The sequence below is a fragment of the Gymnoscopelus microlampas genome (assembly GCF_963454915.1).
Source record: "Gymnoscopelus microlampas genome assembly, chromosome: 19".
NCBI classification, from domain to species: Eukaryota; Metazoa; Chordata; class Actinopteri; order Myctophiformes; family Myctophidae; genus Gymnoscopelus; species Gymnoscopelus microlampas.
In genome coordinates, this window is record NC_139956.1 from 46,788,374 (window position 1) to 46,800,471 (window position 12,098).

Consider the following 12,098-nt stretch of genomic DNA (forward strand, 5'->3'; position numbering starts at 1 on the left):
TAGATCAATATTATATCAACATATTCAGATTACAGATGTAGATTTATTAAATAAGTCAAATGGGGCTTAAATAATAAACAGTTGAGAAATTACACCATGAACACCACAATCACACTGTCACTGGTCATGATGATGAAGTATAGCTAACAATTAAAATCGTTTCTGCTAAGGAAAACCTTATTGTCACAAACTTCTACCAATTTATTTATATCCCGATTAGAAAGGCAGCGTATGTGTCCGGAGGTCACTGGTTCGATCCCTGCCCCCGACGTTGTGTTGATCATGATTTGGCATTCGTAGGCTTATGCATAGTATTTCTTGAGGTTAGGGGTAGGCATAGTTTTACTGAGGTTAGGGTTAGTGAGGGTTTAAAATGCTCATGTGTTAATTGCATGGTCTTCTTTCTGTCAAATTCAGTCTTCTATGTTTCTATGGCTTATTGTGCATATTATATACTTATACTTATCATTGCTTCTTTCTTTTTTCTCTCTGCATTCCCTGGCCCCTATCACTGCTTGCAGCTATATTAGCACTTTGTATTTGTGCTATGAATGCCTATTCCCTTGTTCTCAATTCTGCCAGAAGATGGCGCCAGATAATCTTTGTGAGTCAAAAGGGTGAATGTTAGGGTAAATAACTTGTTATTAAATTTAGTTATGAGAATGAAAGAGATTCCCATTTCAACCAAAGACCTTAACCATCTCTAAACTAACCCCTAAACCGTATATCACATGATGGGGGAACATATCTTGACACAACACCAGAATGAGTCCATGTGTGTCCATGCAGGCATCCTATAAATGTGATAAGAGCAGTGGTGGAAAAAGTACTCAAATGTGTTACTTAGTAAAAGTATCAATACTGCAATGTAGAAGTACTCTGTTAATGAGTAAAACTTTTAAAAGTCCAGAATTCAAAATGTACTTGTAAAAGTAGAAAAAGTACTACAATCTTTGAAAATAGCCGATCTACAAGCTCACAACGCCTCGCAATGCGACGCGTTGTGAGCTTGTAGATCGGCTATTTTCAAATAGCCTAGGTATAAAATAGGGCTAAAGTGGTTAATGTATGTTTTATAATGTAATAATTTATATCTACAAACTAGCTAAAGTTTTCAAATAATTGTAGTCGAGTAAAAGTACAATATGTGCCTCTGAAATGTAGTGGAGTAGAAGTAAAAGTATTGACAATTGGAAATACTCCAGTAAAGTAAAAGTACCTCAAAATTGTACCTTCACAGTACTTGATTAAATGTACTTAGTTACTTTACACCACTGGATAAGAGTCTTAGTTGTTTGTATTCGTAAACCATAAACCCTGGTCTCCATGCAGCATCAGAATATGAAAACAAACCTGGACATTGCTGGGGTCACAGATGTGGGGGTCCCCACATCTGTGAGGCCCCTCCTTTTCCCCCCTCCAAAACAAATCTTTGCAAAAAATAGCCGATCTACAAGCTCGTAACACCTCAAAATGTGACATGCTCTGAGCTTGTAGATCGGCTATTTTTGCCCAAATGTTTGCCTATATTTTCACAGAATTCTAGTTTATTATGACATGCCCAGAATAGGGATGCTAGGGTTCATGGAATATAGAGGGCAACATAATGTTAATAATAACCAATTTATTAAAGAACTGCTACAATTTAGGACAATAGAATATAATGAAAACCACTTTTTTTCTTTTACAGATTTGTGTGTACAAATGGAACCAAATGGACCATTATGGGTCCATTTGTACACACTCAGTTTAAGGTGCATTAGGGAATATAGCGTAGTTTAAGGTGCATTAGGGACTATAGCGTAGAGCAGTGGTTTCCACACCTTTTAGCTCAGGATCCAAAAGAGAAATTAGATGTTTGCCCGGGACCCAAAATAGTGAAAATAGCAGATCTACAAGCTCACAACATGTCGCGAAGCGAGCTTGTGGATCTACTATTTTCATTATTTCTATAGATTCAGATTTTACTTATTATAAAATACTTTGAAAAACTGTTGGAATAAAAAAAAAAAGAAAATTAAATCAATCAATTAAATTAAAACTCGCGACCTATAAAAATTGGTCCGCGAAAGAAAGACTGTTTGGGAAAAAGTGTATGAGGGAATATAGCATAGAGTAGACGGTACCACCGTCCATAGAGGCTCAACCGCAGCAATGTCTCTGGGCTGACGTCTCACACTTCATGGGTACGAATGGTGGAGTGAACACCAAGGCATCTCTGTTCTAGTAGAATCATAGCATGCTAACAAGGTAACTTAGCAGGAAGTTCTTGCTTCAATAGGAGGAGTTGCTCATGGACGAACACCTCAGTCTTTGCCACAGAGAGAGAATAGATGAATGTAGCAATGCCAGTTGCAGTTACCTTGGTCCAATGTTTTCACTTTATTTTAACATGAAAAACATGTAAGTCTGTCCACTGCAGTATAACCCAAAACTGATACAACTGTAATACAATTGAAATGAAATGTCATTACGTGCCGAATAAGCACAGAATGTTTTACAAACATAATTTCAACACATCTTTCATGATAGGAAATAATAAGACGGAATAAGAGGAAACGTAAAAAGATTACATGATTCACAATGAATACGTTTTTTCAATATCAAATTATTATTCATGAAGAACCAGGCATTTTTATGAGTCAGCATTTTTAACAACTCAACTATAGGTTAATGCACAAACTCAAACTCATCAGCTTTGAATGAAACCTCAAACTATGGTCAATGTAAGTAGAAAGATCACACAGGTTCTTCCTCCTTGATGTCCAGAGGATCCTGGTAGTTGGACATCACACATCCGATGACAAGCTGCTTATCGGAGCCTGTGAGAGAGTTGAACAAATGTAATGGCAAAGACAGGACATGTTAATATGCATGAAACTAACACCAGGGTCAGACGTTAAAGACACTGTAATGGTTAAAGAAACTGTAATGTTTCTAAACAAACAGGTCTTCAAAAATAAATCAATGTATGTGGTAATGAATTGTGGAGGTAGACCATTTAAGGTAATGAATTGTGGAGATAGACCATTTAAACGTTTTTTTAAAACATTGCTGAATCCAGACGTGATGACATACGTGAGACATTCAGATAGAGGAATACAAATACCATAATCAAATAGAAAATAGCAGCTACACAATACAATATCAATAAATAACACTATACAAGACAATGGAGACGTGTCCTCCATTACAAGCATCTACCTGCACTGTTGACGGACTCTACAGCTGTCGTTTTCATGAGCAAAGCCACCTGCTGCCGCTCGGAGAGAGGGTAATACCCGGCCCGGATCCCCACACCCTTCCGGGTGTTGGTAGGCTCCTTTTTAATGCACTTTCGCTCCGGACCTTGCTTTCCTGTAAAGCGAGAGAGGCAAAAACAAACCATGAAAACCATGATTTTAGACCACTTAGTTATGAGCAGAGGTGCTGAGCGGTCCGTATTCTGCGTCTTTGAAGCATGTTTTTAAGAGAGGACGCGAGCCCCCCTTCCCTCTCCGCTGGCTATGTGCATTTATACTTCCTTGTATGGCAGCGTTGTACACCGAAACGCCAACACATTGTTGATCGTTATATTCGGTGAGACACAAACATAAATCTGACTTAAAACGCATAAATAACTAATTTGAAGGGAATCCCGCTTTGTAAAAAAAAAATACCAGTGCAATAAATACTGGTATCTACTTTTCTTTACTCTTCTCCAACAAATCTCTCTGTTCCGTCTCTATTTTTCTTCCTCCGTTCACATAGTGTTGTTTTTTAGTTCCTATCCATCTCTGTGAAGTGTAAATTAGGCCTATCTTTTTCATATTATTGTGAACTTTGTATCTTTGCATTATTTGTGTCTGTATAGGGCATAGAATGTACAGTATGCTAGATGTTTAATCTTTACAATCAATCTCTCATCCTCTGCTCTCCACTCTCTCTCACTCACGATCACACACCTGTTCTAATCTATGGAATATTATATTGTTCTTTGAATTAGAAATTTAGATGATAGATCATTGACGTGGCATTTGTACATAGTTTTCGTTAACAGTTTTCAAATTTTGCAAATTTCCAGACCATTTGAACATGCATGAATGTAGCTCCCTTGGAGATCAAAGAGAGCGTGAGAAGAAAGTCTAGTCTATTTATAACCTGAATAGATTCATTTATAGTAGTTAATTGATTACCATGACTATCAGCAATCTGAGGACAGGCTAACACCAGTGTTGCCAGGCAGTGGCGTACCCACTGTAGAGGCAGGGCAGGCGGTCGCCTGCCCAACTAAGATCTCGCCTCCCCTAGAAAACCCAAATAACCCGAAAATGTGGTGCCAAAATGTCATGCGTGCTTAATGTCCTCAAAGTCACGCATCCAACAAGCTTTGAACTGAGCAGATTGGACCTGTTCCAGAGATATTGGCCAAAATAAATATCGCCTGCCCTAAAAGTAATTCCTGGGGACGCCACTGTTGCCAGGTCTGCTTATTGAAAGCTACTTTGGGCTTGTTTTTCTGTTAAGTTGCTTGTAAATATTGGTAGCTGCGTTTTTCTTGGTTCTAAAGTGTAGTTGCTAATTTGGCCTTGCTTCCTAAATGTTGTTTAAACCAGTGGTTGTCAAACATTTTCATGCAAGGACCCCCAAATGAATATGTATTTGTCCACGGACCGCCATCTAAAAATATTTTGTACCAGGGGACCCCAGTACCAGATTTGTTACTAAAATGTTTTTTTTTTTTTATCCTTTCAGACTCCTGCAGAAACTCTGTGTTCTGTAACATCATTTTAATTTAATAATACGTGGCTGCTGCATACCAGTATGTTTACATTCCTGTCAGATTGTCAGGCAATGCTGCACTGCATGTCTACGATGACAACGATTTACGAGAACACAACTTAGAGACCTGACGTGAGGTTTGAGCGTTGGGTACAGCACGCGCACGTCAATCTGACAATAGATTGCAGTTAGATCACCTCTTTTTTTTGTCTGTGCAAGGTTTATAAATGAGGGCCAATGAAACTTACTGAGGTCCTGGAGGTCTTCAGGTTTCTCCTGTTTAATAGAGATGGTACTGGGTGGGTCACAAGGTTTCTCTTCAGAGTGACTTCTCTGGTGTTTCTTGAAATGAGCCAATCTATTGAACTTTTCCCCACATTGGTCACAGCAGTAAGGCATCTCTCCGGTGTGAATTCTATTGTGTTGGTTGAGGCTAGACTTTTGAGCGAAGGTTTTCTCACACTGGTTACAGCTGAATGACCTCACTCTAGTGTGAGTTACCTCGTGTAGTTTGAGGTGAGCCGATCTGCGGAACATTTTCCCACACTGGTCACAGTGGTAAGGTTTCTCTCCGGTGTGGATTCTCTGGTGCATTTTGTGAGAAGACAGTGTAGAGGACCTTTGCCCACACTGCTCACAGCAGTAAGGCTTCTCTCCAGTGTGAACTCTGTGGTGTATCTTGAGAGCCACCTTTAGAGTGAACCTTTTCCCACACTGGTCACAGCTGTGAGGCCTCTCTCCAGTGTGATATTTCTGGTGTGATTGTAGATGAGACTTTTGAGCAAACTTTTTCTCACACAGGTGACATGAGTAAGGCTTCTCTGCACTGTGAGTTGTTTTGTGTGATTTAAGAGCACACATTACACTGAACCTTGCCCCACAAAGGTCACAGCAGTAAGGCTTCTCGCCTGTGTGACTCCTTCTGTGAACTTTTAGCCCAGGCTTTGTATGGTAGCTTTTCCCACACTGGTCACAGCAGTAAGGCTTCTCTCCAGTGTGAAATCTCTGGTGTATTTTGAGATAAGACTGTGTACTGAACATTTTCCAACACGTGACGCAGCAGTAAGGCTTCTCTCCAGTGTGAGTTCTCTGGTGTATTTGCAATTGAGGCATGTCATTGAACTTCTTCCCACATTGGTCACAGCTGTAATGTTTGTCTTCAGTGTGAATTTTCTTATGTGTCCTAAGATGGGTCATTTGTCTGAAGCTTTTACCACATTGGTCACAACTGAAAGGCTTCTCTCCAGTGTGCATTCTCTGGTGTATTGTGAGAGTAGATTTTTGTGTAAACCTTTCACCACATTGGTCACAGCCGTAAGGTTTCTCTCCGGTGTGCATTCGCTGGTGTGTTATGAGATGATGCCGTCTAGGGAACCTTATCCCACATTGGTCACAGTAGTGAGGCCTCTCTCCACTGTGAATTCTCTGGTGTAATCTTAAACTACCCTTTTCACCAAACCTTTTATCACACTGGTTACAGCAGTAAGGCTTCTCTCCAGTATGGGTAAGCATATGTTTTTTCAAGTGTCCAGACTGAGTAAAACACTTCTCACATAATTCACAGCTGAATGGCTTCACTCCAGTGTGAATTCTCTCGTGTGTTAACAGGCTAGATTTTATAGTGAAGGTTTTGCCGCATTTTTCACAAGAGTAAGGTTTCTGATCTGTGTGAATTCGCTGGTGTATGTTGAGATAATAATATGACGTGAAGCGTTGTCCACACTGGTCACAGCAGAACCGACTTGTTTTAACTGAGGACAGGTCAGGAGAGGTATCTGAGATAAAAACAAAACAAAAAAACTGATAAGAGCCAGCTTTATACATTAATTTAAATTCATAGCCTTCATTAAAACAAAAGTCAGTTTTACTTTGAAATATGGTAATGTCTCTGCATCCTTGACAAATGGTTTTGACTTTACAGGAGAGAGAACATATTATCACCAATATTATTCTCCAGTTTTACATTAGAAGTATAGATGAGGGACAACAGAATAAAGCAGACACAGAGAGAGCATGAAACTAACCGAGGTCCTGGTGGTCTCCAGGTTGCTTCCGTTTAGTAGAAGCAGTCCTGGCTGTGTCTGGAGAGTTCACCTTCACCTGCAGTCTGGAAACCATAGACTGGTCTGGAATAAAGGAAGTTAATTCACATTAATTCAGGATGTTCTAAATCAACTCCAACAATAACAGACACTATAGTGGGGAATAACAGACACTATGGTGGGGGAGATATGTAACAAATATAGGCTCAGTTGTTCACTTCCACCAGAAAGTGTGACAATTTGCATATGGAATCTTAAGTATGCTGATGTAAAATTTTGCCCGATCCAAGCACTTTTCCCATAGGATCCGGTCGCAAAATGACAATTAAAGATGGCCGCCAACATTATCAGGTCATTAGGTTTCGTATTCCAAACTTTGACACCTCATCACTTTGAAATGGGAAAGAAGGTTTAATCTGTTTTGATGGAGTACAAATTCTAATGCAGCTTGAGTCTATGTTTACATGTGCCGACTTTGAACCTGGGACAAGCCAAGAAGAAATCAAACCCTCCTATGCACAAGACATGGTCTGGCTACTTTCAAGTTTCATCATGCACACAACTGAAGCTGAGGATGTCCAGGGCATGGACACCATTCCAACAGATGACCTGCCACCCTCTTGCAGGTTAGGGGTGTATTCAATTAATCCATACGGCAATACATCGATATATACTCCCGACGATATGTGTATCGATACAGAGGCTGCTATAGCGATACGGCATGAATTATGTGGGTGAAGCAGTTTTGACAAATAAACACATAAAGCCACGAGGTGGCATCAATGACCAGTCCACACAACATGATCCTACAGCGCATGTCAGAGTCAGATCAATTTACAACACAGCACAATACCAGCAGCAACATGGAGGAGGAGCAAGTGTATCCACCGTCTATATGGAAGCATTTTGGATTTCTGCGAAAACCAAGAAGTCGGGATTTGGACAGTCAAACAGTATGCAAGGTAGGCAGGTACGAGCAGTACAACAACTGGCCCATGTGTGTCTGACTCTCAACTAAGCTTGAATGAAGCTTTCAAGGCAAAATTCCCCACAACATCCCAACGGTCTCAGAAGATCACACAACACTATTAAGTTTTATATGTAAAGACCTAGCCCATACAGTGCTGTTGAGAACGCAGGCTTCAGGCAGCTGCTTAATGAGTGTGAGCCACAGTACCAACTCATCGTTGGATTATAGAAACTATTTCACATGTCCTTCAGACCAGATTCTTTTTTGAAAGCTACTCCGGGAAAAATATTGCGGATTTACTACAGGACATGATGGCTGAATGGGGGATTGTTGATAAGGATACTGCATTAGTGACAGACAATGCTTCCAACATGAGAGTCGCAGCCAGTGTTTCCCCTATATGCATTAAGCAGTGGCGGGCCGCCACGCCTTAAATCCGACGGCCACAGTATGATTTTTCTGTAAATTAAAAAATCATCATATCATATGTCTTCATAAACTAAAACAGCAATTTACGCTATGGACGCTCCATATCCTAAACAGAGAGGGAGAGTGAGAGAGATGGAGAGAAGGAGAGAGAGGGAGAGAGGGAGAGAGAGGGAGGGAGGGAGAGAGAGGGAGGGAGGGAGAGGGGGGGCCGGCTCCTCTGCCACTGATCTCGCCACAAGCCGTGAACGTGATGAGTGCTTTAAGCATTCTTTTTCTTACTATATCTGAGCACACAGGAACAGATTCCAAATCAACTGTAAATTGGTTTTGGTAATAAATAAAACCAAATTTAAAAAAAATGTTTGCCAACTAGGGAAAAGTGTCATGTGGCTGTGATTTCACTCAATAGACTGCTTCATCGATCGCGTCCCAAAAATAAACAGATCTACAAGCTATCATCGCGTCGCAGTTCAATGTGTGGATACCTTGTAGATTTGTTTAGCAACACTGTTGTACAATGAAGTATAAATCAAAGGGAGGGACTACCTCCCTCCTTCTTTGGTGTTTCGTCCAGGTTTTGCTCACACAAACCTATGCTTACCAAGCCCACCTGGGAGAAACACCAGAGAGAATCCGGTGACGTTACGTTGATTTGACTGGACTCACTGGAGGCGGTGCGCACACCGTGATCCATCACCTGTCAATCACTCAAAGAGACTTTCCGGGAGAATCCACACAGCTGAGATAAATTACACTCATTTGGCTGAAGGAGCAAGAAGGCTAAAGACCGCAATATAAAACGAGACGACGACAACAAAGCGAAAATGTAAGTTATTTTGTCATTGAAATGTCATTACATCTATGCAAATTAACACTGATAATACAATGAGAACTCACTTCACGTTCACGGCTTATTTTTATTTTTCAGCTTTAATGTGGGGAATCCAATAGTAGTCGAGGTCATTGATGTATTCAAAAAAGGTAACAAAACAGGTGCAAGACCCCTGTTTTTGAGCAGAGGAAGTGAAGGAGATGCAGGACAGGAGCAGGGAGGAGAAGAGGAGCAGTGTTATTGCTGCTGCTGATGTTGCTGCTATAGCTGGTGTACCAGGAGGAGGAACAAAACACAGGCTGTCTTGTTTTGATCCGGGGTGGATGGAGGAATACCTCATAACATATGGAGCAGTTTATTGTTAATCTCTCAGATTTTTAAGAATCATGTTCATCACTCAGGATTATATTGTTTGGTCAAAACAAAGTTTTTTTTTGTGAATAACACAAAAATAATTTTGTCCCCATAGGAATGTTCTGCCGCTTGTGCCGTCAACACAAACGAGCACCTAAACGAGCACCTAAACAAGGGCTGTCCACACGGCCATTTATTGAGTGTGTGTGTGCCAGATATTCCGAAAGGGATCATTTAGAAACGCATGCTACTACTCAACACCATAAAGACAGTGTGAAGGCACACGCCTCACTGATTCAAGGTAAAATTCACTAAGCTTATTTAAAAAAAAAAAAGAAAAATCATCCCACATTCAATTTGTTCACCCTTTTTTAACCTCTGAACAGGATCCTCAGTGCTCGTTGCATTTGATTCTGTTATCATCCAGGAACATGAGGCTGTGATTGGTGGCTTCAAATGCCTCTACCACCTCTCAAGAAAAGAACAGGTTCATCATACTAATTATGCTGACCTCCTGGAGCTTGCTGAACTTCTTGGCTGCCAGTATTTTGAAATGTTACGGTAAAAGTTGATGATTGCCTTTCTTTAATCAACATCATGACCAAGTTTGTACTATTTCATCTAAGCTCATTTGGTCTCTTTCAATTATACATCCCAACGAATTGTGGATGAGATGCTGGAGATCCTGGGCACTGTTGTTGAGGAGCCAATCCTCCAAGACATCTGTAAATCTGTGGTAATTAGTCTGGAAGTGGATGACACCACAGATGTGTCCGTTAAGAAACAGCTTGATATACACATCAGGTAAAATGTTATTCAGAGAATGGCAACAATTATCTAATACCTAAAATCATTTTGACTACATGATCTTGTGTTTAATATATTCTCTCTGTTCATCAGATACATGGACAAGGAGGGACACCATTGTGCACGCCATAAGGGAGGTCCTGATCAAAAAGAATATTCCCACCCACAAGATCTACGGCCTGGGGACAGATGGAGCACCAGTCATGACTGGTATGAACTACCGCCCCCCCCCCCCCCCCAAAAAAAACAAAAAAAAAAAAAAACAAAACAAGGTTGACATTTACTGCTTAAAAACAAAATCATTAATATAAATCATCGTTTTTTGTTGTTGAACAGGGAGAGCGAATGGGGTAGCTAAGCAGCTACAGGACATCTTCCCATAGTTGGTGACAGTTGCCTATGCTGCACACCGCCTCGCCCTGTGCTGCAAAGACGCATCCTCAGGAGTGGCTTATATGGACTCCTTCAGGAACCTCTTACAGCAGCTACACCTGTATTTGAGGAACAGTGCTAACCGCACAGCTGTACTCTAGGCTGCAGCAGAGTGCTTGGGCCTGGATAACCTGAAAGTGAAGGTAATTATATAAAGGGGAAAATATATGCTATATTCCATGGCATATTTGGAGGCACCAATCTGATATGATTGACTAAATGTGCTTTGATATCAGAATGCAGTTTAACTAAGTTTTACAGTCCTTATGTTCTAAATATTTCAAGGAAGTGAAGGACACACGCTGGCTGGCACAAGCCATGGCAATCTTCAACCTGCAGAAGAACCTCAGTGCTGTCCTAGCGGCCTTGGCTGAGGAGACTGAGCTAAAAAAAATGTGCTTCAGCCAAGGGGCAGTACGGCTTTCTGGCCACCTACCGCTTTTTGGCATCCGTTTATCTGCAAGCAGATGTGCTGTCAAAGGTTGTTCCAGAAAGAGAATGTGAACTTCCTAGCTGTGAAAGTTCAGGTACCTTCCAATTTATTATATTTTGAGACACCAGTGACCATTCAATGCTCATACTGACCCGATGCTTTCAGTTTGTTTTCACTTGTCTCTTACTTTTTGTTATTAGGTCCCTGTGACGATGGCCTGCCTCAGAGCAATTAAGGATGCTGGAGACCCTCAGCCACCTGGGTCTTTCCTATCGAGGATTCACACAGACCTGGACATCCCTGAAGGACTTGGGGCATACAACATTGTCCATGAGGAGGAGAGGAACAAGAGAGGAAGTCGGGCCAGGGACTGACAAGGGATGAGCTCTGGGCACGGTTCAGAAGCCAGGTATGTTTGTTTTAGCCGCTTATTAAGTTTGTATAATATGGACAAAGTTTCAGCTCATTATTTAATCTGTTGTTATCTTGGTTAGGTGATGGATCCCTATATAGATGGCCTGCTGGAGACCTTGGCGAGGAGGTTCCAGAACCTGGACCTTTTATGGGCCTTCCATGTTTTCAGCCCTCAGTCTGTGACTGCATCAGATGCAGTTGTGGAAAAGTATTCCCACTGTGGTGCTGTAGGACTGGTACGCTTTTAAGCAACAGATCACAGTTGGGGCATTCAAGGTAATAATTACATACAGTATCTGTGAGTACTATTCCTTTCTAGAAGTTCTCTAGCTTAGAGTAAAGTGTTGAATATGTTTTTCAGGACATGGATCAGCAGCAGCTGATGCAGGCCATGGCATCTGCGGTGGGTGGGTGAATGAAAGCAGCTCTACCCATCACTTAGCAAGCTGGCTGCCATCGGTCTTACCATCCCAGTTTCCAGTGTCAACTGTGAAAGAGATTTCTCAACATTGAACAGGGTAAGATATATTTGAGCAAGTAAAATAATTATTTTACTTTTTAACTCTCACCCCCATGAAAGTGAAACCCACATCCACTCATCTTGATTGATTATTTGTATTCACA

At 41.1% G+C, this 12,098-nt stretch overlaps 1 protein-coding gene across 1 annotated transcript in view; it reads right to left on the bottom strand.

The window, feature by feature from the left end:
* Window positions 1-2,555: 2,555 nt before the first annotated feature.
* LOC311035057 (uncharacterized protein) overlaps window positions 2,556-12,098 on the bottom strand; it is a 28,575-nt gene continuing 19,032 nt past the window's right edge. The window contains exons 3-6 of the mRNA XM_084043137.1: window positions 6,786-6,887; window positions 5,010-6,536; window positions 3,205-3,357; window positions 2,556-2,822 (exon numbers count right to left, since the gene is read on the bottom strand). Of these exons, the coding sequence (XP_083899263.1) occupies window positions 2,740-2,822; window positions 3,205-3,357; window positions 5,010-6,536; window positions 6,786-6,887 (1,865 nt within the window). The 3' untranslated portion in view covers window positions 2,556-2,739. The remainder of the gene's footprint in view (window positions 2,823-3,204; window positions 3,358-5,009; window positions 6,537-6,785; window positions 6,888-12,098) is intronic.